The sequence below is a fragment of the Wasmannia auropunctata genome, unplaced genomic scaffold, assembly GCF_000956235.1.
Source record: "Wasmannia auropunctata unplaced genomic scaffold, wasmannia.A_1.0 LD335987.1, whole genome shotgun sequence".
Classification (NCBI taxonomy): domain Eukaryota; kingdom Metazoa; phylum Arthropoda; class Insecta; order Hymenoptera; family Formicidae; genus Wasmannia; species Wasmannia auropunctata.
The window spans coordinates 1003209-1030783 of NW_012026903.1; the positions used below are offsets into that span (position 1 = coordinate 1003209).

Sequence of the window (27575 nt, forward strand, 5' to 3'; positions counted from 1 at the left end):
ACGGATCCTCTAACTCGACTAAGCGGATCCCTCAATGTTCTCCCTACGGTCGACACGACACCGCGCCAACGTTGCCAGCAGGATCACTCTTTCGCTCTTCCGCCTGTCTCCTCGGCGTCTTTATCCTTTCTTGTTTTATTTTTCCCTTCCTTTTTTTTCTAATTCCGACGAGCATTTAACCAACGACGGTAAATATTCGAGACACGCAAAGCGGACGTGTCGCCCGTCCCGTCGCCCGCGTCTCGCCCCTTCGCAGATTGCAAAGGGGTTCGATCCACCCTAACGTTTCGCTTTTTCATAATAAAATCGTCATGCGGTGCCCCGATTGGCTGGGATCGCTCGAAGGGTCTCACAATGCACCGGAGGCTTGTCCACACCAATATTCGAGGGGCGAGGACGAGAAAGAGACACGGAATACGCGAGTGAAAGCGAGAAAAAGGGAGAGAGAGAGAGAGAGAGGGTGAGGGTAATGAGAGCAGAGAGAAAGAGAACGCGACACATTGGTTCTCTCCTGTCTCATACTCGGAGGCTGTCGCTGTGTAAATAGGGCACACCAAGAGACACACGCCCCACGCATTGTGTGTGCCCTCTCGTTTGAAGGGGCGCCCTTCTGTCCCCCTTGACAAAGGGTTGTCCCGGTCGCGCGGTCGCTTTAAAACTGAATTTTTTATTCAGTCGACAGGAAAGCGGCCATCATAGGCGCTGCCACATTCTCTGTCCTTCGCCCCTTTTTTTTTGCGAACGCGTGCGTGTACGGTGCACATTCTTTTCCCGATGACCTTCTATTCTGTTCGCCATATCCGTAAATAATCGGTCGAAGACTTAATTTCCAATCTGTGAAAATGGTATCCAATCTAGATATCTAAATACTATGAACGTTGTTACTTCGCGTCGAATATGAATCGATAAGAATAAATCACTAAAGACAACATATTAGTAACAATTAAGGGTAAAAAGGAACAATATTGTTTTTTAATCAAAACCTCTATATATATATTTCTCGACAGAATAGTCCTAAATTTCGTGCGTGGCTTGCTGAACATCCTGCCCGCGGGATTCGTCGTTACCGAACAAAGAGGGATTCCGTTTTAGTCATCGTCGAGCCAGAAGAATGGCCAAAATCGCCATCATCGTGGGACGTGCGGCACGACCACGTGGGGGGGATGATCCGGGGACAAGGCGGAAGGAGGGGAGTAAGCTTGGAAAGGGCGCTAAGTACACAGATGCACGCGTGCACGTCCTGCGGAAGGTACTTACCGCCCCGCGTACGAGTGATTAGCGATATTTTATTTCGCATGGGAAACCGGACAGATGAGAACTAGTTGAGTGGGAGCTCAGCTCTTTTTCATTAGGGCAAGTCCCGTCTCTAAACCTCGTCTCTAAACCACCCCTGTCCACAATATTCCCTCCCCCTTCTCTCTCTCTCTCTCTCTCTCTCTCTCTCTCTCTCTCTCTCTCTCTCTTCTTTCGTTCTATTCCCCTATTCTCCCTCCCCTCCTTTCCTGCCTACGGCTTTTGCAACGTCCCCCGACGCTGTCACGATGGCGTTACATCCAATATCCTCCGGCTCGGTCGGACGGTTCCAAAATGGACAGGTCTCGTCGAGAGGACGGCAAGAAATTGAAGTCCGCTTGCGCGCGCGGGGGATTTATCGATTGTAAATCAGCGCGACGTTTACGGCCAACGATTCGGCCGTCATTGTTTCCGCGACGTTTATTGAAGTAGCGCGACGCGTTCACAATCTGCTACGCTCGCAGTTAATTGGAGCTTTAATTAACTCTCTATGATCGCTGGTTACTTCTTTCGAGTAATACAATCGATGGATGTGTATATCGCGCTGCTTCATAAAGGATAAGTGCTTCATAAAGGATAAGCCCACATAAATTTACGTCAGATGTCTTGATGTTTGTGATATTAAATATTTTTATTATCATATAAAAATTAATTAATTTTGAGAATAGAAATAATAAAAGATTTGAAAACTTTAGAAAAGTGTCAGTTTGGAATATAATCACATGTTATAGAAACATTATTTCTTAGAAATTATTTTACATTTTTTCAGCGTAGATAACATGGTCTAGCTTTAGTAAGAAACAAAGAAGATCGATTGTATCTCAATAATTTTCATATAAATATATCACTAGCACATCGAATTTCGATATCATACAAAAAATCGTAAATTCGAAGTTTTACATCCTTAAAAAAATCTGAGATTTTATTTTGGAACGCGACATCTGCCCTGTTATTATCCGACCGCGCGACTGTACCTCATCTTCGGAGAATTGTAGCGAATTGTTTCTTCCGAAGGAGACGTGTGTCTACCGTGTTTTCACGTACACGACACCAACACACAGGTGCGAGGCCTGAAGGAAACAATCACGGAACGCTTTCGTTAAGAGAGAGCGAACAAACGGACGGACGGAGAAGGCAGGGACTTTAATATCAGGAATCAGGATCCGCCATTTCTCTCTACCGGGCGTGGAATCCCTCGTAAGGATATTTGTATATACACGCGCGCAACGTATATCAGTGTGCACGTGTACACAGAGGGCATGGAGGTTGGCAAAACCCGTCCTTGTTAGCAGCTGCGTAGCATCCCCCGCCCGTTACACAATGCCCTCGCGCTCCCTTGAAAAACGATGGGTGGATTAATGACGTCACGGGCAACAAGGAACGCACCTGGCTACTGTCCAGGATCCACCAATCCGCGGCGTCCTTCGACCTCCACGCGCCATCCGAGTAGATAGGATAAACCATTGCGACGCGCTATTCCTAGAACAAAGAATTAAGACGCCCACTCGTTATCGCGATCCTGAGTAATCTCGTGAGGAAATTAATAGGATGTCTGACGTAAGCTGATTTGACAGATGATATGTATTGTAACATTTGAAATCAACAAATCTTGCTTAAAGAAGAAACGAATATTTGTTCTATTAAAAATTATTGTAAACGAGCAGCGATGATGGTTGAATTAAAACTTAAATCTTTTTATATTTCCTTCATCATTAAAACGAAAAAGAAAAAACCAGATTAACGACTTATCTAATTCTTTCACGGATTTATCAATTATTCTAACAGTAGCACGGTTTCTAAACTTCGCAATTTTCCAATTTTTTTATATACCATTCAAGCAATATGAAAAAAACAAAAGTTAAAAAAATTACAGTATTTAAAGATTCCGTAACATTTTAAAGTAAAAAACCATGTGCATTAATATTATCTATGTAGTACATATTAATAAATCTTGATTATTTTCTTCATAGTTATTGTTAGAATTACAAATTAACAGAAGGGACCAGCAGAGTATTCTTTAAATATTTTCTAAATACTTAGACATTTATGTTATCGAATAATATAAACTCGAGAATGGACTTTGAAACCGAAATGGTCTTATGGGGCACGGACCAAGGACACGAGAACTCCGTACCAGTCGAACCCGCGCGCTTATAGTCGGTCGTTTTATTGTATTATTGTCACGACTCGCGGGATCCTCGGGAGAGACTAGGACTCGTAGAAGTTCCACGACACGTTTATGAATTTATAGCGCCCTTTGTGCCCGGCCCGGTAATCCAACGGACAGGTACCTACCGTTTATTGGGCTCTTTGTTATTATACGTCGTAAAGAGAGACGGCGTAGGCGTGGGGAGGAAGAGTTTTCCGCGCTGAAAAGGCGGCACGCGGAACCCCTTTTTCCTCGTAATTAAGACGCGAGCCATACCGTCGAATGGCGAGAGAAAAAGCGAGAGAAACAGAGAGAGACACCGAGAAAGAGACAGAGGGAGGGAGGGAGGGAAGGAGGCAGAATCTTTAGAAACTTTTCAGTCGAAAAGATGGATGCAGGAAGGGGAAAGGGTTGCGCTGATGATGCATAAATTAGGTGGGCTAATGGGCCGAGGTCGTCGCTGGAGATACCGTCTGAGAAAAGACCGGGGAAAATATTAATGCCCCGGGCTCTGACTGGCTGGTTGGCTGGCTGGCTCGTCTGCGGACGTCCGCGCATTTTCGGGGCGGACGCTCGTAATTACACTCCTTCGTGCTCTCTTTTTCGCGATCGGCCACCGACATCAGCCGAATCGTCGTCGGGAGACCCGTGGAATTACGGCAATAATCTATACGTAGAAAACTTGTGGCCCCGCCGACTTCGACCAAATCGCGAAATTTCCGAAAACTTTTCGAGAAAAGCCACGGTATTTAAAAGAGCAGTATTGAGTAAAGAATATATATATGTCATATATTATTATTGAAGAATTTTTATTAGAAAATTTATAATCCTTCAATATTTTCGGAGATATCAACTTACCCATCTATTCTATTGCCTGCAAGTATTTATGACTTTCATTTTATTAGCGAATCAAACAGAATAATATATAGACAAATTCTATTTATTATTTATGTATTATTAATAGATATCACTTATCATCCAATTACGCTGCCGAAATGAAATCCAACCTAACGATTCCAGGATTTCTTGTCTACACGATCTAACAGTGCCGGCGTTTCTATCAATAACTGATGATCCTGCTGACCCTTCATTAACCCCGATGCATTAATTTTAATTCTTTTTTTCTCCCCCCGTCGGACCTCTCTTTCACGCTCGCGCATATCTTACGTCCGTATTTACATCGTCCGATAGGAATAAAACATAGAACGCGAACCCCGCAGCGACCGGCGGTGATATATCCAGCGTAATCACGACCGTACCGGGATTCAAGTCTGGTAGCCATCGTCCTACGAGATCACGTACACGCTCGAGTATGAGATGGAGCGCCGAGAAAGGCCTTACGAAGGCACCGGCGAGCAATAATTCTGCACTGCCTCCCCGCGCCGCCCTTGGACCCCCTCGGCGGGTACCAAGCGCCGATCTGACGCCGAACAACAACTCCCCCGCCTCGCAACGCTTCGTCGATCACTCACGACGCTGCTCCTTGTTCTTTCGTGGCGAATTTACGAGCGAATATCGCGCGTCCGTCAATAGGCGTGCTGTTGAGTAAATACCGAAGGAGCCGCCGATGCCAAGTACTGCGAGTTAACATGCGAGATATTGACAAGATAGTAATTAAATAATATTTAATTAAGCGAGCACACACAATGATGTATTAACAGACAATTTTGCTAACTATCGATGTCATATACCCACACAAACTATATATAGCATGTAAAAATATCACAATTTTTTTTTATTGTTTCAACTTTATTTGTATAACAAATTGTACTCTCTATTGATTCTCCCAATTCGATTCCAATAATACGAATTCGGAACAGGAGACTACAGTTATTATACATTTTTAGTCTCACTAGTGGAGACCTCTCGCTGCAATAAATTCAAGGCTCTTGCGCCTCCGTAAAAAAAAATTATCCGTAAGTGAAAGCAAAATTAATTAAACGCACTTGCATTGGGCGCGTCGATGTGATGTCGCTCGTAAAATAAATACGGCGGGGCCGGACCGTATTTATTTCGCGTCGGCGAGCGCGAACGCCGCGATGCATCGTGAAAGGCGAAAAATCTTTCCCAATAATGGCAATCAGGTCTGCCAATCGCAGACGGGATGTGTACCGATCGCGGACAGAAAACCGCGCGGCCGATATCGGCGTGTATATGTAGCGGTATAATGATACATATACACGCATATATGTGTATACGCTCTCCTCTCTCTCCATCTCTCTCTTGGTCCTTAGATCCGCGTCTCTCTGCGCCCCGTAATTACCAGGGTCGGCCTTCACCGCGGCAATTTGTCAAGGCTGTAATAATCCCGGCGGACCTATGGCATTGTATACATATCGGCAGATGCCTCCCACCGAACCAGATAACATCGCCGGGCCGCTCGCCCGGCCGGGCTCTCGCCGTTCTCTCTCTCTCTCTCTCTTTCTCTCTCTTCTGGGTACCATCAGGCCCCGTGAAAACCATCCATTTCGAGTCCGCGGCTCACTATCATCGGCTTGGTTTTGACGCCCGTCTCAAATTAAAGCGAATCGACACGCTGATGGATACGCCGATACACCGAGAGCGATATATACAAATACCCCCACTTTCCCTTCTCCCTCTGTCGCGCATTTTTTTTCTCACCCTCATTCTTCTTTTCTCGCCAGAGATAGGCATTGCGCGCATCGGGGGGACGATACATTCCCACCTGTGTGACCGCTGTACTACGTAATGCGAAAGAGAGAGAAAGAGAGAGAGATTGCCGGACTGTAATTTATACGACTGACCCTCGTTACATCGCGATCCGTCATTCGCGATTATGAGGAAACGATGCTTCGCGAACTTTTAGCGACTGCGGAGGTGAGGAGGAGGAGGAAAGAAAGAAGGGAACAGGGTATTTATTATGAACCGCGGGGCTGTGGATTCCGGAGAAGGGAGAGGTCCCGAGAAAACACGGAAGCATCTCCGCGCAGGTAACAAACGATGAGAAGCGTGATTAATACCGCGCGGTACGATACTTTGTTGTGTAATATGTATTTTGAAGAAAGAGTATAACTGATCCTCTCTCCGCTTCCCCGTTACACACAAATACGTACATATAGACAACTTATTTTGAAAATTGAATAAAGCGTTGTTATATTCGAGATGTTAGAAATTTCTAGCACAAGTAATTAATGATAAATTTAGATTATTTTTCCGTCCAAGAAATTGCATACTTCTGCTCGAACAATTACTATAACGAAGTTTCATGTCTGTTAAAGAGGTATTTCCACTAATCAATAGCCAACAGATCAAACCAAGCGCCCGCGTGCACGGCACCGGTGCAATACGTAGCCATGCTTATAAAGAGCGGAGTGGTTTTAGGAAGCGCGCGAGACGTTAAGTGCGCGTAATGAGTTCGCCTCCGCGAGATCGCCCGTGCACATCTCGCCGGCGTTTCACTCGACGGCGGAGACCTAAACGATTTTCCATTTCAACGACCGTCGGCCTTTCTCAGAGAGCGCGAGATCGAAGAGACCGAGGGAGGAAGGGACGGAAAGAGAAAGAGACCAGCGCCACGAAAACGACGCGTGGAACAGAAAGAAAAAGAGGAAGGGAAGATCGCTCGACGTGCTACAACGTGACTAGCCACATCTCCTCTCCCTCCCTGTATACCTTTTCTTCGTTTTTTTTCTTTCTCTCTCTCTCTTTCTCTCTCTCCCTCTCTCTTTTTGTGTACGAGGCGCTTCTAGCTGGATCTCGGTTAATGGTGCATGGCAGTTGCAGGGGCCAGTACGTCAGGTCGGTGCAACAGAGTGCGAGCATCCAGCTATCTTGATGAGATCTTGTTTTCCGTGGGATCCCCCGCGGTGAGCTGCGATTCGTTCCCCGTGTTGCGCGTTCCCGTTCCATCGCCGGAAAATCACCGATGACTGCGTATAGCCGTGCACGGACGTCGGCGTGCAGCACGTCGGGCAACGACGAATGACAGGAAACGATCGCGGCGCATGCGAACGCGATCAACAACGCGGGCGTGTATAGAGAAGAACGAGAGAGAGGGAGAGGAAGAGAGAGCGCGCGCGCGGCGAAATGCGGCTTTAATTACGCGCGCCACACGGCGCATCGGTCGCTCGCGCCTCTTGCGCTCTCGCGGCTCGCCTTAATTAATAATACAATTAACACGCGCCACGATCGCCGGGCCATTCCGTTTGAAAGTGAAAGTCCCCATCGCGTGTCTACTTTAAATTGTCGGGGAATTTAAGCGAGATTCGATCTCCGCGTCTAACGTGCGCGCCCAATTAGATTCTGTTATTTCGAAACGCGACGTGTGCGTCGCGGTTTTTTTTTTTTTTACCGCTACGTATAATTTCCCTCGCGTGAGATATACGCTCTTCGCAAAACGCGCGCGGTGCTCGTACGATCTTTCGGATAGGGAAATAAAAATCTCTGATTTGATACCTGATAAATTAAAAATACACACATTTTTCCCAATTTATTTTCTTAAAACGACACGGTTAGGATTTTAGCGACTTGATTTTCGCTAAAAGAATTCAGTCTATTTTAACGTCTATATTTTAGGAAAACTCTTGTCCAGGAATGCACTCAGAAAACGCTCTAATCGATATCTCGAAGGGACGAAGGCACGATTATGTTGCCCACTTGATTGTACCCATATTGTCCTTCCGGAGGGGAACAACCAGTTTCTCTTTTCTTCAACAGTCAAAGGATTCGTGCCCGTGTCCCTTTGCGGAAGATGTTACCCCGATGGTAAAAATCTCCGGTCGCATTCAACCCTAAAAACGGCGCGTCCGACAAAAAAATGGAGAGAGACTTTATTACGTCCTAATTGGGATGACAGAGACGTCAATGGCGGCCGCGATCAAAGAGACCGTAAATGTTGGTTACGGGTGTAAACTGCGCATTTTAGTGTCACCGGGGGGATTTTCTAGGCTCCATAAGATACGCTATTTATGGGGTTGTGTAACCCGCCCTCGTAAAGTAAAGGCGCGTTGCATTAATAAATGAAGCGATTTACACGCTGCGCGGCCGGCGTTACCTGTCCACTTTGCGAAATCAATTCCGCGCTTTTTTCGCCGCGCCGCCCGATAGCCGGCCGTCAGCGCGCGCGGTAATGAAACGGAAATGCGGCGACGTTATTTATATGCGGTTGCACCTCGAAGGAACTGACACTCACGCGGCTTGTACAAACATTTACATTAATAAATTAACAAGTTAAAAATCGGATTGCGGAAACTGTAAACGTTACGGCTCACAAATCATCTATATCAAGCTGTTAAAAGCATAGATTTGCCAAAATGTCCTGCTTTTCATTAGAGGTAAAAGAGGAAATTTATCGCAAGAAATCATATTGTTAAATATATGCATATTACTAAACATTTTTTTTCTACAAATTAGCTAAGTTTCGAGAGAGATTTGACTCGTACGGTTTCCGCGATTTCAGTGATTCGATTTAATTGGATAAATTAATTGAGCAAATAAAACCTGGCCGACCACATTAGCGTTAGAATGTTTATCTTAAGGATTTATTCGAAGTTTCCCCGTGTTCTCCGGAGGCTATTTCGCGGACACTTCGATTCTTCGGCAACGTTCTTTGTTTGCCGTAGCGTTAATGGAAAGAAGGATATCATTAGACGATAATAATTATCAATGCACCAGCGCTATTATTACTGATACACCCGTTACTTGGTTTTTATATCCAGCCGTATGCTACGGTCGCTTCGTCGTTGTGCAGGTGCCGGCGCGCACCGGGGAATACTAATAAGATCGTTTACATCATACTCAGCTTCGTATTGTTGCGCGGAGTGTGTGATCAACCGAGATTAAGCTCGATAATTAGATACACCTAAGGAGAGATCGGATCGCGGGAGTAATTACAATAACTGCGTCCTGGCCTTAATTAATCTCGATGAAAATTCCCTTATCGGCCGCTATCGCCGCCGCTGTCAGCGCCGATCTTACGACCCGCGCGATATCTTTTGCGGCGGCGCGCGACAACACCGTTATTCCAATAATACTATACACGCGCTCGGTTATACAGACACGTTCTATTTAACAGTGCAGCTATCCCCATTGTTAGAGGCATCGGAAAAACATATACTTAACTCCGCGCTCTCCCGTTCGTAAATGCACTGAGGAATTGGCTACACCAGGACATTAACGTTCCTCTCTTCGATTTAGAAAGTTCCTTCCTAATGTGAGAGACACATAATTTCGCCGCGAACGAGCTCGCCGCGGCGAAAATCAGTTCTTCGGTGGAGCGTTATATATATTTCTCGGGGCGACGTTTTATACGATCGTTAAAAGCCATCGGACTAAGCCCGAGCCCGTGGTCGCGATCCGACGCCGAACGGGTCGAGTATTCTCTTCCTTGTAATTAGAAATTTATGCACTAGTTTGCGGACGTGTTATTCAAATGTGACACCGCCACCTCGGCCCGGTCCGAGAGCCGCATGTCCCGCTCCGTAATAATATGCGATATTTATGTTCGCGACGATGTACGTCATTAATTATCGCCCCAAAGGGGACAAGCGCGACTACGTGTTACACATTAAAAATCGATCTCTCCATCATCCGATTATCCTCCCCCGCCGTGCCTCGGATTGTCTCGTATCCGGAGAATAAATTCTCCTGACTGAAGAAGGGACACGATATTCCGGTTTTCGCCGCGACACATTCTTAGCAAGTCGGCAGCATGAATTATCATATCGCATAAAAAATTTCTTGTTATTGAATTCCTTGATATATGCATATAGCATACATATAAACATAACATAAATATAATATAAAGAAAAAAAATCATTTTGAAACAAAACGTTTTATTTGAGTTTTATCTAATAATTTAATCCCCTACGAGATTCAACATTCGAATTCTAAGGAAATAAATCTAACAAATTTGCAGTGTGCAAAAATACTTCCAATTTAGCGTCGTACATATCGAATTCTCGCGCGTCTCAATCCCGATGTTCATCAAATGATTTGATCGACACGCGAGATACGACGAGCTCATAACGCCGGCCAAAGAGAAACGAAGAAGCGTCTCGTTTACGATCAATCTCCTCGCTCCTGTCGCGCGAGGAGTGCGAGGACTTGCCCGCGAAGGGAACGCGGAACGTCGGGGATCGCCGGCGGAGAGCAGCTGCCGGGATCGTAAAACCCAATCAAGGAGTCCCACGCGGGCGAGCGCGGCTCGGTCTTTCGGAGAGCTTCGTGTCTTTTAATAAACCTCGGGATCTCGCCGAGATAGCGGGGACCTGGGCGCCGGCGAGGCAACGGGGGGTGTTCCGGCGCGATATATAGGAGCGAGTGTAAAAACACGCGGCGGAGAGAGAGAAAGAGAGAGAGTTAGCCACCCTCGGTATCCTCGTTCCTTTCTCTTTCGGCAACCCCCATCGAGAGAACTAACTTCTTGACACCGGGCCGACCGGGGAGACCAGATAACGATCCCGGACCTGACGTATGCGTGCCGCGCGAGCGTTTGTTACGCGGCGCGATTAACGACGCGGAGCTTTCATTACGTCGGCGGTCCCGACGTATAGATTTCATTAACGCGATTTACAAGAGCGCCGAATAACGCGCGGCGGCGGCGGCGGCGGCGGCGCGGCGTGGAAGAAACGTCAAAGAAACGCCGAGGAAAAAAGAACTTTCTGGAGGGAATAGCAAACGAGATAATTTTAACTTTTATATTTATGAAAATGCTCCTCTCAACAATTCAATCCGTTGCTCTCCTTTCCGGCGGGGCGTTTAACATTTAACAGTGGCGTGGAAAAGTAACTTTTCGACTCGCGACGAGATAATCTCTCAGTCTCCTTTGTACTCACGAAAAAAAAAAAAAATACCTCTGCGCAGACAAATCGTTTTTGCGATTTGAGGATCTGAGTTTTAGCTTGCGTAAACACACGCCGCGAACGCCGTTTGCAAATCGCGTATTTCTCACCTCGCGCTCGGAAAAGGGAACGATCCTCTCTTTCTCGCGGGGCACACCTCGCCGTGAAATCCGAACGGAACATTCGAAGCGCCGCGCGGCGTGTGGGCAGGGTGTGTTTCCCTTGCACGCGCGCGCGCGTAAGATACGATGCCAATAGGTACGATTTTGCGCGTCTAAATCAGCCTTTCTATCTCGCAGCGACGCGGCCGATAATGGTCGAACAAACCGGCAGCGCGCGGCCCACCGTCGATGATTATGGAAACGCGTCTGCCCCCCTCCCTCGCGCACGCGACTTTTTCTCCTCGCCTTTCGCGCATTGTCGATCCATCGGATAGGGAGATACCCGAACGTTGTCTTCGATCGAGATCCGGTCTTTCGACCTTTTTCCTCCGCGCGCGTTCCCACGCGCGAGATCGCGCCCGCGCGAGAAAGGGAGGAGAAGAGAGCGATTTCGCCGCGTCCCGCTGAAATGCATTGTCCATTCGAAAATCGCACGAGGGGGGCGGCGACGAAATGCATCGCCGGCGGCCCGGCACCGGGTTATATCGACGTTGAGTATCGACATACGGCGCGAAAGAAGCGAACCGAAGCCAAGCGCGCGCGCGTTCACGCGCGCTCGCGCGAAGGAAGGAGATCGGTATCTTCACGCTGCGTGGCCGCGTGTTGCGAGAGATGGAACGTCGACGGCTTGACAAATTGCCCCCTGATTCGCGTTTTCGCTAAAATCAATCACTCCGCCGTTAGCGTGTCACCTTTGCACTCGACGGCGCGCCGTAATTGCCGGATTCTCCGCCGTAATTGCGACCGCGCGCTGCATCCATCAGCGACGAAACTTTGCGATGTGATGCGCCCGCCGCGCTGTACTTTAGCCCGGCTAAAAGTCGCTCGGCGATCGATCGATCGAATCCTTCGAGCCGGTCAACATTAATGTCAGCGTAAGTTCCTCCTCTGATCCTCCGATATAATTTTCGTAATTATGTACCGATGCTATCGAGATGATACTCTCTCTTTATATTGACTATAATTATTTAATTGACATAAAAAAAATATCCGTTGCAGCTTCGACGAAAATTAGATGTCCGTCCAGCCGTTTTCATCGCGATCAAATTCGATTAACGTTCAACATGCGTAAAACTGTCCCTCGATTCGCTTTCTATTCATTATTGTATATGTGTCGTATAATATAAAAGAGAGAAATCAGAAAAAAAAATAAAATATATGTTAAAATACACAATGGCATATAAAATTATATATATGTGGGATTCTATCCTGAAATCTACCATAAATTGTACATCGTTCAAAGTGGATTTTATTCCGTATGATTAAATTTTCGTTGAGAAGTGTATAAAGCGTGAAATGAATATTGCGACTTTGTCACAGTTTTATTCGATTTCTATAAACATATCTACATCAGGTGATCTGTTCAAAGGAGAGAATTCCATCGTATTTAGCTTGAAATTGTCGTTTTCGCGTGTCGATATCGTTCCGATATCGATTCCTATCTATTTCTCGCCATTCGAGAACCGACGAAATTAATTACGCTCTCGCGGTGTCTGCCGAGTTTCGAAAGGAAGTCTCGGCCGGGGAGAGGAGATGCGGCTCCCATTTCTTGCTGACGCATCGCGGCATGTGTATGGGTGCGGTGTCGAGTGTATACCCAGCAGCATCGTCTCTCGCAGCAGCGCACCATGTCTCTTTCCCTCCCTTCCCCCTTCCCTCCCCTCCCCTTCGCTACAACGAGAAACAGGGGGCCGGGGGAAAGGAGAGAAATCAGGACCAGCGGTCTAATAAAAAGATATAGGAACGATAATGCAGTCTCCAGAAGGTCCTTTGGAGGCACAATGGGGTGTATCATGGCTGGGATGACACGGCCGTTTCTGTCAATGGCTACCCACAGGCGTCGCATTGTGCCTTAAGGTCTCTATATCCCCCCCTGTCCGTTCTCCCCTCTCCCCCCTTCGGGGGGGACTCGCGAGCGAGTCGCGCGTCATCCTGCGAAACTCCTCCCCGGGCGGCAAGAGTCGCCGGAGGTGCCATCGAATTATTCTCTTCCGGCTGGCGATCGAAAAGCGATCTCCAATAAATCGTCCACCGTTCGCCTGTGAATCCTTTACGGCGAATCGTTCCACTCGCGTCTCGATTTAAAAAATACTGTACGTTGATACTCGTCAAATATTGAATATAATTATTAAGTAGTATGGAAGACGCTTGCAACAGCTTCATCGAAAATTGAATGTCAATCTGACTGCGATTAATTTAACAACAACACATATTCGAAAACGAATTCGTAATCCGTAATTGATAATCGCTGAATATCCGAAACGAAAACATTTTAATTACGATTATACAAGTATCATTCTTTCTCTTATCACAGAGATGCTGTGTGCGATGATAGAGAAGAGTCGTTGATCCGAACGTTTCTGTTTTTGCATCAGGACGATGACACGGAGACAAAAGGTAAAAGGTCATACTACGCGAAGTGATTCGATCTTTCCTGGGACTCCCTAGGGATCGCCGGAGTATTCGATGACAGCCAAACAAAAGGCTGTCGAGGGCCTCTTGCGCTACAGTGTTTTTCAAAATTCATAACGGCAAGCCCGCCGATTATCCGGGGCATGTGGGGGGTCTTTCACGTTGGACTCCGATTGTGCCACGCTATTTTCCCTCGTATACAGGACGATTTTCCACAAGAATAAAATATTCGGATAATTCCTTTGTCCGTTTCGTTAGCTCGTTACTCGCGCGAGAGAATCTCAAAAGAGATATCAGAATCGTGCCTTGTAATTCGAAAGTTTGCCTTCGCGGATTACCCCGGTAATTTTGTGAGCATGCTTTACTTAATTCGTTTCGCCGCCCGAGTCTTGGAAACCGATTGACCAGAATGAGAGGTAAACGGATGATTGTAGACGTATACGCGGCTTTATTACAATGCGAGAGAAATGATCTGAAAAAGGGATATTGATATTTCTATTAAACCTAATAAAATTAGAATGTTCCATTTTTATTGTAAACGTGACAAATTTATAATGTAGCAATTAGCTGTCGCTTCGTAACCAACTGGATGGAACGAAAATTAAATGGTTCATCAGTTGAGCTCCATAAATCCTTCCAGAGAGAGAGAGAGAGAAAGAGACTCGTAGCCCTCGTTTAGCTTCACACACACGAGAACGGTTTGCGTCCACTTTCCTGGACCGGGGGTCTATTAAGAAGATCGAGGGAAGATCGCGGGACGGAGACGAAACTTACTGCGGGAAACAGCCGCGGCTCGAACGACTGTTTTTCCCAGGAGCGCGCGCGCGCGAGGCCCGGCTCTACGCGAGAGAGCAAATTGAAACGATAAGGCGGATATAGCGCGTCGGCACGCGATCGCGCAGGCGTACGAAATTGATACGAGCGAAATAATAACTTTATCTCTCGTCGACGCTCGTCGATGCCCGCGCCCGATCCTTTGAATGGACCGATCAATTCGCCTCTAACGTCTTTTTAACCCAATTAATTAGCCGGGGGATTCGCGGGACGGGTGGGGCGGGACGCCGGCTAATGCGAAATACTTGTAGTTGACCGGCAGTGACGTCATCGGCACATCATCCGCGCCTCTCGTCCTTCCCCGGCCGTGATCACACGCCGCTCCTCTCGCTTCCGCCGCTATAATAGATATTAATTGCCGCACACGCGCGCCCCGGCGGCGATGCGCCGCCTCGATCGATGCGCGAGGCTCTTATCGTTTTTTGCGCCACGGGGCCTGACGATTGACGGGAGAACGCGAGTCTCGTTACGGCCGCAATAATGGGATCTTATACGGCATGACTTTACTTCGCCGTCGACGGTTCCGGAAAGGCAGCTACGAAATTTCATTTATTTATCGCAATGCTCCAATGACTATTAAATGCATTCTTGACTATTCGCGTAGTATTCTCACTCGCATCTATTCGAACGGATATAAGTCCGATATTCTTTCGAGATGCCACTGCCAAGTTCGATAATAATCTCGATAATTGATCGCAAAGGAAATTATTTTAAATTATGAAATCATTTCTTATGCTGTTGATTATATCCTGAATATTTGCGAAAGGATAAATATTGGCAGCGGACAGCGAGCACGAGATCGACAAGGTCAAACATATACCTGCCGCGGCATTCAAGTCAGCCCGATTTATTTTTCTACGAGGGATTGGCTCCTTGTTTTTGCTACGTTGCTCAGGAACACCAGCGAAAGAGAATCCGTTTACCCGGATAAACATATACGCGATCGGTCGAGGTCCGTGGGTCCGGAAAAATCGACGACGACGGGGACACACAGCATTGGTTAGTTTTCAGACAATTTCATGCGGTCGAAAACTCGCGCGCTGATCTGACCGGGACGGAGTTAAACCTATTATTATCATAGCCCGTCCCCCGTAGTGAAAATGTCAAACGACCATCTCGCATGGTTGATTCGTCATCCGGGGAGACGGGAGGGTCCGCTGTGGCGGTCACATCAAAGCCCCGAGACCCTCTCCGTGGGTCTTTCTCGCGACGTAGGACTCGCACGACAGGACACGTCTGTCGCGTTTGTCAGACAACCTTGTCCTGTACCTATTTCTCCTTTTTTTTCTTTATCTCACATTTATCTTTACATGTGCCTCGTGTTTCTCCTCGTCACTTGTGTGTGCGCCGCGCCATGCGGCTCAACCTGTTCCGTGTCGCTTAAACGGGGCTCTCGACTCCAAGTCAAGAGTCGTCCGCGCCGTTGATTGGCTCGCTTTTCGGGAAACAAGCGTGTCCGTGATACGAGCCCGTGGGTTTTTAATCCTTCGCGTCTCACGGGATTCTCCCCGAGGACGAGGAGCAGGAAGAAGAAGTGGACGGCGAACCCGCGAAGCAAAAAGACCGACCGACCGACCGACCGATCGCGAGAGCAGTGCGACGAGCAAAACGAAGGAAGCGAAGAATGAGATGAAAGCGGAAGCCCCCGGAAGAGCAAAAACAGTTGATATGTGATGAATCGATGAATTCCATACGCGTCCGTGTACGAACGGCACTTGTTGAACCGACGTGCGCGCCGATATCCGATAAATTATTGGCAATATAGTTGCGACAAAATTTTAAACCGTATTTTAGTGCACATTACATCATTTGTTTTCGATTAGAAAAATTAATCGTATTACTGTATATATATAAAATTTAAATACATTATATGTATACGAGATTAGAAAAAATATTAATTACTAGATTATTATTTTTATCTCTGAAAGATCAAAGTCACGAATGCCGAACAGATAAAGATCACTTAAAATGTAACAAAATGCGTCAGTCAATTCCCAATTTGCTCGTCACAGTCTGAAAAGACATCCGCAACACACGAAATGCCAAGTGGTGCCCGTTCGCGACCGCAAAAAGGTGCCATTTGCAGAGCTCGTTGAAAGAACGCGGTCCGGCGCGATAAAAAAAAAGCAGAGACGACTTCTTCTCGAAAGAAGAATGATTTCGGGGATGGACGGCGGCCGAAAGATCGAAAAAGCCATCGACACAGGCGGCAGAATCGATAGGAGCCACACGGCACCGAGCATCAATCGTTGACTCATCCCATTTGGATCACAAAAGTACGTCGAATTGGGTCGCCCTGGGTCGTAGGACCCGTAGGAGTGTTAAGGCCCCTCATCTCATCGAGCGAACAATTATTTTGCGGGTCCCTCTCTCTCTCTCTCTCCCTCTATACCTTTCTCTCTCCCGCTTATCTCCTATCCGGCTCCTTCAGTTCGAGACAGAATATATATCCCGCAGCGCGACGTCCACCGACGCGCGGCAAGACAAATGGCCTCGTGACGGCGGCTACATTACGTTTCAAAACTGGCCTAATCGTCGGCTTTCCGGCGATGAGAAAGAGGGGCCCGATATATAGAGCCGCGGGGCCATATACCTGCATCGGCACAGACGCGGCGCGGCGCGGTGTGGCGAGGCGAGGTGAGGCGCGGCGCGGCGCGGCGCGGCGCAGCGCAGCGCAGCGCGATGCATTGTCTTTCCCGCGCTGCCGCAACGTCCTCTCGTTTTAAAGATTCATCGTCGGCACGCTTTCCAAACCGCAGAGCGATTTTCGAGCGTGGATTTTCTTATTCGTAAACGAGCGCCGCTTTCTTACGACGGGGCGGAAAACGGAGAGAAAGAGAGGAAAGACAGAGGAAGCAGTGCGAGACGCTGCCGATTATCGTTGAATTTTCCAGCGCGACCGAAAATCGATGTTCAACGCGGAATCAACGTTCCTCCCAAATCTCCTCGGTGTTACATTATTTATATCGCCATCAATATTATACCCGCCACGGTATAATGTCTTCAATTAATCGCCCTCCTCTGGCTTATAGTTTACGAGAGAACGGCGCGAGAACAATAGCGCTCGGGCGAACTATCGCCCGATTTATTTCTCTATTCCAACGATGCTCCGTGCTTAATCCAACTGTAAAATTAATGATCAGCTCGTGTCGAAGCTGCGACCGCCTTGCGCAACGGGCCAGCCGTGATTCGCGAAGAGATATAATCGTACACCTGATGTCGAGCCGTGCCGAGTCGAGCCGAGCCGAGCGCGCGGTGACCCGCGCGAAATCCTCCGCTTTGACCATAGAAGTATATAGAATGCTAATTATTATAATCTCATACGTAGCATACAGGGAAAAATGTCGTGAGTGATTGTTCGTAATATTGCAAGCACGATGTTGAAAAAGATCTTAAAGAGAATTGACTGAATGCGTTGTTTCACGGGGTGGGGGGGGGGGAGATCTACGTGATGGCCAGCTGATATCTCTCTGTATCCGAAAACTTCGAAAGAACAAAAATGATTTTGCACGCACACTCGCACGAGCTCTCGCGTTACACGTCCATTAAAGAATTATCCCCTTCGTAGCGCGCGCGGCGTGCCGACGCGCGAAAATAACCCTGGATTTCGCGAGCCGCCGTATCCCACCCGCACCCTTCCCTCGCTGCGAAACGAAAGCCGGCAGCGCGTCGGCTTTCCCGCGGCCGCTCTTTTTTTTCGGCGAATTTTCCGCGAACTACCAGAACGATCGTCCTCGGGAGTAACCGGAAATCGTCCTGTTATTCGTCGAACGTTGTGCAAAAACGCGGAGGCGCGAAAAACCGATTGTAATCGCGCTGGGTCTACAGAGACCCCGCGGATTCGTTGCGCCAACAATATGCGCTTGAAAAAAAAAAAACAGCGACGCGAAAATCCTATGGGTATAGGAGTGTTTGATCGAATTATCGATGTTACAGATGGTATACAAAAAGAGGGACCATAAATCCGTTAAGTTGAGCTATACAGAGACGTTCAGCACAGCGGACGTTTCTTCAGTCACAAATTTTTCAATTTTCCTTTCCTTCTCTACTATAATATTTTATTTGTTAATTTTTTCGTGATCGAAATTTCAGGAGACATCGTCTATTGCTAAGTTTATAATCGATCAAGCATGAGAGAAAAAAAATTCCATTTCTTCTAACAATAAGATGGAAAGTATTGCCATCCATTAAAAAATATTTCTCCACGTCTTATTTAATAAAATTACACGAAGAAAATGAATACATTCGTGCATTATAAGATTAATATACTTCTTAAAAACATAATTTTATTTCCAATAAAAATTTATTTTTAAAGAACAGTTTCCGTCTATCTAAATCGCCGTTCGATTACGTATATACTCCATATATCAAAACACAGCGGTCAGACAAGCGGTACCTTCGAGCGAAGCGATCTCCCGAGATCGGACGATCAAGTCCGGTGAAATGTTTCCACGGTGTAGCACCCTCGGTCGCAGGGCGTGACGCGTTTTCAGTAAGCGCCGTGACTGCATTGTCCGCGCTATTCAACATCCGAGGGAAGATACGTTGACCCGCACGGAGGAACGCCACGGAGATATATAGACGAAGGGAGGATTTGCGTGAAGTATCACTAGCGTAGCTAAAGGAAACCTGTCGCAGGCTCACCCACGGCGCGTGCGTGTATATGTGTGTGTATGTGTGAAAAGAGGAACGAACCGGGTGAACCATGCAAATTTCGGCCGGTCATCGGCGCCTGCGTGTCTTCTCAGCATTGTCCCGGTAAGGCTGAAGAAGCGCTAACGAAATTCCTGCAGAGGTCCTTGAGCAAATATTTTACGAGCGTAGATTCGGGATCGATGTTTACGCATCAATCAATGACACTTTAGAACGAAGGAAAATCTTTCTGACTCTCGTCGTTGAAAAATCGCTCTTTCGCTTTATTATGATAGAAGTTATTTAAATCTGAGATTTTTACACCTCAGCAGCTGGAGAAAATGACGTTCAGTAGTCACAGTAGTATTCTTTATTGGTCGAGAATACCTATTTTTTCTTCTCCTTTTCTTTTGCAGGAAATATTGAAAGTAAATATAAGTATAAGGTTTCAAATACATTTGTAGAACGATCAATAATACATAATATGTAGTTAATAGTGATTTTCAATTAGGGTGTAAAAATCAATCCAGGTGATCTTTTACGCAATAAAAAAAAAACTAGGTGATTATTCCTTACAATAAGTTAAAAACGCGAAAATTATAGAGACAGGTAAGCAATATAGGGAGAGACAAACCTGTCGATGTAATTTTTGTTAAATGTGTCTGATCCTGATAATGTGCATCAATCATCGGAACGATCCAACTTCGTGCATGCTGAATAATAGAGTTCATAAAAAGGCGATTACGCGTTCATAAAAAGCGTGAAAAAAAAGCTAACGACGCCCGAAAAAGCCCGTCGAGTGCCCCATGCGGAGAAGACGACCGTTCCACGTTCGGTAACAAATGATAGTTTTCATAATTAGCGGCTCCTTTTTTTTCGTTTCTGAGCGACCGCCTCGCCGCAACGCAACTCGAATAGTGTCGAGGAGCAGCAGGTGCGCGGCAGCTCGCGATAACCCTGAAGCAGGAATTCCTTCGAAATACGTCACCAGGAATCGACACGGAAGATCGGATCCGAGCGATTTGATTGTTATCAGATTGCTTATATCGATCGCCTGTTCATCGCTTTACTTATTTTCAGTAAAGGATACAATCGTTATATCACGAGCTATATTCGAAGTTCAATCAGCGCAGGTGGTACATTTGCGTAACGAAACCCGCGTTTTTACGTCCTGCAATCCGAAGAAAGCGAACGTACAAATTAGAGAGGAGTAAAAGAGCATCATCGGAGGGGGCGAGATTGGCAGGAAACACGCAACGCGCAGGGCTTATACACGGCCGAAATACAACGACGGAAGAGATAACGTTCTCCTCACGGACACCTGGTAGATCTTTATCTGTCTCTCGGGGAGGGACACAACGGTCACTTGTCGTGCCCGGTGTCTTTTACACGTTCGTGCGAACGATTGCGACACAGGGTAACGGTGGCCGCCGGCCGCCTGTCCGCCGCGCCGGTCGCGCGCGGCGGTCCTTCGTGGGGGTCCCTTCGGCGCGCCGGTATTGGTTAACCTTCTCGCAAAACGGCGATCGGGTAGCACGATCGATCCCCGTTGCGCGAGGGATCGTGTCAGGGCTGACTATGAGCCAACTTTTACGTAATAACCGACGTCTCGTTTCCAGCGAAACTGTTGCGAAATGGCGTCCGCGCGGCAGAAGACATAAAGTCTCACGCGAGGACGAAAAGGCAATTTGTCCGGAGACCGTCGATGCGTAAGCGAAACCTGATATTCGATTACGCCTTCAGTAGGTCGATGAGTCGCGAATAATGGCAGTGGGTTAAGAAAACTCCACGCATTGATGTCTTCCCCAATTCTGAAAATAAAAATCGCAAAATATTGTTTCCAACCTCATAGATATGTAAGGATGAATCGAGAGAGAATTCCAATTGAATCGTCCGACTTTGCACTTATACTTTTTACTCTTCTCCTTTCCCTGCCCGGACTTTATGAGTTACTCGGAAGAATAGACGAGAATAGAGGAAATATAGCAAAAGAGACGAGGGAGAGTTTGACATAGCCGAAGGAAGTCCGTGGTACGGAGATTACGCAAACTTCATCCGTGTAATTTACCTAACAACGTAATAAGTGACTTCTTGCTTACATACTTTACACAGACGGTATAATCTTCAGCCGCCCGCCGCCGCCAAGGGACGAATGACGTCGGATTGAAAGTGTCATTATAAACGCGGGTCATAAATCACAATAGCGTTGGCACGGACTCGACCGCGAGCCTCCAGTTTGAAACGCGACGTCGCTCCTATAGTTGTAAATCGCGTGTTGGTTCCCTTAAACTATGTGAGTTTCCGAAGGAAAAGATATCCTTATATAAAATGTTTTCTCACACATTCTAACATATTATTTCTAATATAATATACTCTAACATATTCATCATCATTTTTTAAATTAATGTTGAATTTCTAAAATATTTGAATAAAAAATTCTGACACAGAGAGAGAGAGAGAGAGAGAGAGAGAGAGAGAGAGAGAGAGAGAGAATCGTTCACTATTGAAAGAAGATACATTAAAAAATTAATTTCTGTAACTTTCAAAAAAATTAAATAACAAATCAATGAATGATAGAAGACGCGGGCCAGCCGAAGGAATGAAAATTATTTAATATTCGCAACGACGGAAGCTTATGATGGAATCGGCATCGCGAATGCTGGCGACGCCGTTTGTACAACACTGTAAACAAGCGTTCGACAAGGTTACAGGGCGCGAGTAAATGGTATGTAAACCGTGTGCCGACTTCACCCTTGGCCTCTACCATCCCGGCCAAGTATCCCTCTCCCTTTCTCCTTCTCCCGCTCGCGCTCCTCGCACTCCGCAAACTCCATTAAAACATTATCCACGTGCCGATGCGCTCGGAAAATCAGACGCGACTATCCAGCTTCCGCGGCGTATTGATATTACATCCCACCATGGACGTCCTCGTGCGGTTATACATATATGTATATAACGTGCATATACACGCGCGCACGTACAAACTCGAATCTCCATTCCGTGGCCGGGTGCACCCGGGATCGACCGACCGTCAGGCTTTCGGTTTTCGAAAAGGGTCGAAAGCCGCCCCCGTAAACACCGCGGGATGTACATCCGTATAAAAAAAAAAAACTGTCGATAGAACCGCGGTAGTGTTGGCTCTCCGCGAAAATGTCGAAGGGCATTCGCCAGGGGCATCGGTTTCTCGAGTAGTTAGGGAAATACTATGCCGGGAGGGGAAGGAGGGAGGGAGGGAGGGAAGAGCATTCATATCGCCCGGTGTAATCGTGTTTGTCTGGGAAGAGATTTTACTCAAGAGCGAGCGTATCTCAACGATCACGAATATTGGTATTCATCGTGCGGAAACAGCAATCCTTGTCGTTTAGACGGAATTGGTTGTATTATTCGACTCTCTTCGACGGAACGGACTGGCGCAATAACTGCGTGAAAGAACGGCTTTTGAAATTTTCTCAGATTCGAAACTGTGGAAAATGGAAATGTGTAACGTACGGGAACGGGGGGGGGGTAAAAAACGAGAAACTGAGTAAATAACGGCGGATAATTCGTCAGCTTCGTCCATCGCGTCGCTTCGGGAAATAGGATTAGACTGCCTCGGGCAATTTTTCTTGATTCGCGCATTTTCCCCTCTGTTATTTGGACTGGAATCGCGAAAGAACGAAAGACACGCTCTCTCGAAATGTCACACGGAAATGAATTAAAAAATTAGTTACATCTTTTAATTCTAGAAAAACAAAAAACCGAAGAATAGAAAATTTAAAATATATTCATGATTAGATAACGTAATGATAAGCTGACACATTTGCCATTAAATCAACCTTTTATCTTGGCTTTTAGAAAAAAAAACGCTCCCCAAAAATTATATTCTCTCATATCCTCGACGAATTAAAATACATAACGTAGCATGCGTAGTTCCGATATGACACACGATGATCGCGAAGATGCAAATTTTTCGAACCCGTTAATTTAACCGCGAACAAAAGCGAACGGGCGATCCGTTTAATTTTCATTTATATCGCGCAAATCAAGCGCACACGGGGACGTCGTTCGGTATCGGATTACCGTCCCCTCGATATGCGGACGTGCTCGCGGAAAAATTCGTTGACACACGCGCGTACACACACACACACACACCCACACATACGCGTGCGTGCGAAGCACACGCACGCACACACGCGCGCCCGCGAATCCGGCTTCGACCGCGTGCACCCGGTATTACGCAAAAAACAACGCGCGCCTGTCAGGGGAAATAAAACAAGGATCGGGTAAATAGCGACGGTCCGTAGATAATTCTGTTTTGTTTATCACTGCCGCGGGAAATGCGATTTCGTACGCCACCGACTGACGCGATTTGTTTTTATATTCAACGTATCTCTCCCGCTTCTCCGCGCGCGTGGTTATGTATGTGTAATTCAGCGGCACTGTGGTGCCTCTCTCTCTCCTGCGGTATCTTGTCCGCGCAAAATACGGATTATCGATTACACCGTTGAAATGCGCGCTCCGAATCCGTTCGTCTAATTAATGATTTTATTTAAAGCCGAACGCGAAACCGACATCGATATCGGCAATCGTCAGCGATTTTCGACCGTACGTTTAGAGCAACGGAAGGATCATTACGCGCGTCTGATCCTTATCTTTATCTAGTCGCGATCTTTCATTTTAAATGACCGGCGCGGCTTGTTCGCCACGGCCGGCATTTAGGTGGCAAGATCGTCATCGCCGTTTTAATTAAATCGAAAAACCGGATAGTCATTAATGACAAGTGGCGCCCAATCGCGATGACTCCTTGGTTTTTATTGATCCCACGCTGGGCCCGGCCGCGAGGCTCGGGACCGCTCGCAGGGACCCCCTCGATATGGCACCTATAACGACAATCACGCTGGCAAAAGGCCCATCGTCGCCGCCACGCGGCGCGGTACCACGCCGCCCCCTCAAATCTTATCGATCGCACAGAAAGAAATCACGTAATGGATCCTGGCCGCGACGACTTTCCCATCGGCACGCAATGAGAGATTTATCTGTCGGGCTCTCCCCCGAAATCCTTCGTCTCGAAGAGAAAAAAAAAAAGAATACTCTCCAAGTCATTATTAATACTCAGTCATCTGAAACGATCACAATATCTGTTTGAGATTTCAAATCACAATCAAGCTTTTAGATTAATCTTGTTCACCTTGTTTTAAAAAGAAAACAACAGACTTGTCGCAAAATTCTTTTTTTCTCCTTTCCTCTTTTGTACAGCAGTTGTACAACTTTTCATCTAATTTTACATACAAGTATTATTTTTATTAAATTCCACAGATTTAATTTAATAAAAATTAACAAATTGCAAAAATAGCTAATGATCCAATTTTGGCTATGAAAAGATCGACCGACTTAAATCGTAAGAAACCGAAGAATAAACGCTTTACAATAATTTATACCTGTATAGGCATATGCATCACGGTTCCCTGATAAAAGACGATCACAGTGTCCTTCCTAAAAAAGTAACTACGTTAATTACTCCAATCTCTTATCGTTCGTACATATTTGTGTGATGAATGTCAATCGCATCGAGCGATAGACACTTTCGATCATCCCGTCCGACAAGTGTGGAGCTCACAGACTGATGAAGGGAGAACGAAGAAACAGATAGGAGAGAAGCATTAGCGCGCAACACGTTCGATTAGCGTTTTCGTCGTATACGAAATACAATCGCCGCCGCCGCCGCCGCGGCCGCCGCTGCGATCCGCGATACGATCTGCGCGTCCGCGCCAAGTCCGCCGGGGCTATAAGGAGATCCATAAACTTTCGTGTCCCGAGATAGTAATCGTCAGGTGCGAAAAGCGTGACGGTTCTAGAGGGAAAGCGTCCGCTGCTGGTCCCCGTTGGTATTGGATAGGTGTTCCCCACGACGACACGATGAGCCGTGTGCGCGCACACCACAACCTGCGTCGCTATACGTTCGACACCGTGTCCAAGAAAGCGTCGACGTTCTTATTTTTTTTTTCTCTTTTGCGCGGCCGAGCGCACGAAGTGCGCGCAATTCCCCGGCCACGATTGCCATAACGCGACGCGGACTAAGCGCGAAGCGACTTACGAGGCGACGAGCGGCCGATGATCCGCTTTTGCCTCATTAAGGAACGTTGCACCCAAGGTAACAATAAATCTCCGGAGCGATACTTATATCGATTTCACGACGATACATCGATTTGTCATACGTTTATCCAGCGTTTATTATACGCGATTTATCAACCGGCCGATCTCTCACGCGTCACGTTCGGTACCGTGGACTACGATTATTAATTCAAAGACGAGAGGGTGAGCATGCACGAGAGACGGAGGAGCGGGGAGAGAGTTAATACAAAATGCATTCCATGCATCGGTGCTCACGCGCGCATACTTTCGATAACGTCGCGGCAAGGAATCGTGATTCAATAGAGTTCGGACTAGCAATAAATAATCGTATCGCGATGTAATGGCACTGTTGGAATCCACCACGGTACCGCGCTCTCGGTGATTTTTGCGTGAATTCTGCGTTCCTCTCCCCCTTTCGCAGTAACGATTGCGGGACAGCAATGTTATGTAAAATCTGTATTTTCTTTAATTAGAGCTTCCTTTATCTCGTACGAACCGTACTCCTGTATCGACATACACCTGATTTCGAAGTCATTCCTGAATGAGGAACTTGCGAGCCCGTTGTTACATGAACATTCGTGGAATAGTTAATTAACCGTTACACGGTTCTTCCACTGTAATTACTGTTTTAAAATATGGAAATCTCGAAATGTCCATAACAGTGATAATAACACAACTACACAGCTAATATAAAAACAGAGTTATGTAGTCATATATATATATATATATATATATATATATAGTATATATATATTTTTTATTTTTTATTTTTATTCGAACACAAATGAACATATATTGCTGTACGTACGTTTACGATTACGAACTGAGAGTTCATTTGTACAACGCACCTTGCATCGAACTACTTATGACCGTCCACCACCTTCGCAACATCAACTTTCTCCTCGAATATCAAAGTGCAACTCGCATCGGATTATCCGCACAACTGCACTACAAAGTAGCCTGTATTAAGTTCTGGATAGTATCGTGTGTATATACAACGGAGTGCATTATGCATCTCACTTTAATCTCAGTCATACAGTTTGAAACAAATTGAGTTCCACGTGATTATGCACGTCTTAAGCAATGATGAAACGGTGTATATCATACTTATTTGCGTAACATACATGTAACATAATTTTCATTATTTTAATCTGGTGGCGGGGGAAAAGCATATGACCAACATTTTTTTATTAAGTTCAACGGATTTCAAGTCCTATGATCCCTAAGCGTACTGTCAAAATCGAGTGATCGAAATCGCATCATGACGAATACCTGCGAATACTGTTCTCTCCTTGCCGCGCCGCGCCGGTAGCGTGCGGATGGTCCTCGTACAAGTCGAGACGGTACGACGGCGGCGGCAGCAGCAGGTTGATGGATGCCGGAGTCTCATGAGAAAATCCGGATGGAGGGGATACGCCGCGCGACTCATCGCGGTCGTCCTCCGTATACTCGGCGTATAGTGGTGGCACAGCACTAGTGGTGGTACCGGACTGACGACGGCCGACGCCGGTGTGGTAGTAGTAAACACGATAGTGGTAGTAGCAATGGTAGTGGTAGAAATGACGCTGACGGTGCTAGTAGTAGGGTCGATCGGGAGTGGGGGACGATAGGTCCGGTCGCGAGGACGGATGGGGGTAAGTAAGTACCCTCGGTGCCACGGCGACCCTAGGTTGCCTCGACGATACCGGAGACAGAACCGGAGAGAGAAGGACAGAGAAGCGGTGGGGGACAGGGGGACACCCGAGACCGCTTGAGGGGACGACCGAACGACGGAAAGAGGGAGAGAGAGAGAGAGAGAGAAATCGAACCGCGAGAAAGGGAGACGCGACACGCGAACGGAGAAAGACGAGAGCATGTGCGGGGGTGGGAGTACCCGGAGCTTTGGACACTGGTGGGGACATGCGAGGGGGGCTGGATAGGGTGGGGACTCGGGTGGGAGAGAAAGGGACGACAGAGGACGTTTGTCCACATTCACTCACCGACACACACACACACACACACACACACACACACAGATACATAACGCGCGCGCTTGCACGCACGCGTGCATTACCGGCAAGAAGGTTCTTTTCTGATCTCTCTCTTTTCCACTTGCTTGTGTTTCAGCGCTGGCGCGACTGTCAAACATCCACCAACAGCAGCAACAGCAGCAGCAGCAGCAGCAACAGCAGCAGCAGCAGC

The 27575-nt window shown here is 46.9% G+C and overlaps 1 protein-coding gene across 1 annotated transcript; it reads right to left on the minus strand.

Annotated features, from left to right (window-relative positions):
* Positions 1–1970: 1970 nt before the first annotated feature.
* Positions 1971–27522, minus strand: LOC105454306. Its single transcript, XM_011696856.1, has 3 exons — positions 27448–27522; positions 26667–26968; positions 1971–2772 (listed from the first exon to the last, which is right to left on the minus strand). Exons 1-3 carry the CDS (start codon positions 27520–27522, stop codon positions 2658–2660), a joined length of 492 nt encoding a protein of 163 aa, XP_011695158.1. The 3' UTR covers positions 1971–2657.
* Between the last annotated feature and the right edge of the window lie 53 nt (positions 27523–27575).

Coding starts and splice junctions, on each gene's coding strand:
- LOC105454306 (XM_011696856.1), bottom strand. CDS start 27,522: ATGTTTGACAGTCGCGCCAGCGCTGAAACACAAGCAAGTGGAAAAGAG. Junction 26,969..27,447: donor AGAAAAGAACCTTCTTGCCG/GTAATGCACGCG, acceptor CCCTACTACTAG/CACCGTCAGCGTCATTTCTA. Junction 2,773..26,666: donor GGAGAGAACAGTATTCGCAG/GTATTCGTCATG, acceptor TCTTTGTTCTAG/GAATAGCGCGTCGCAATGGT.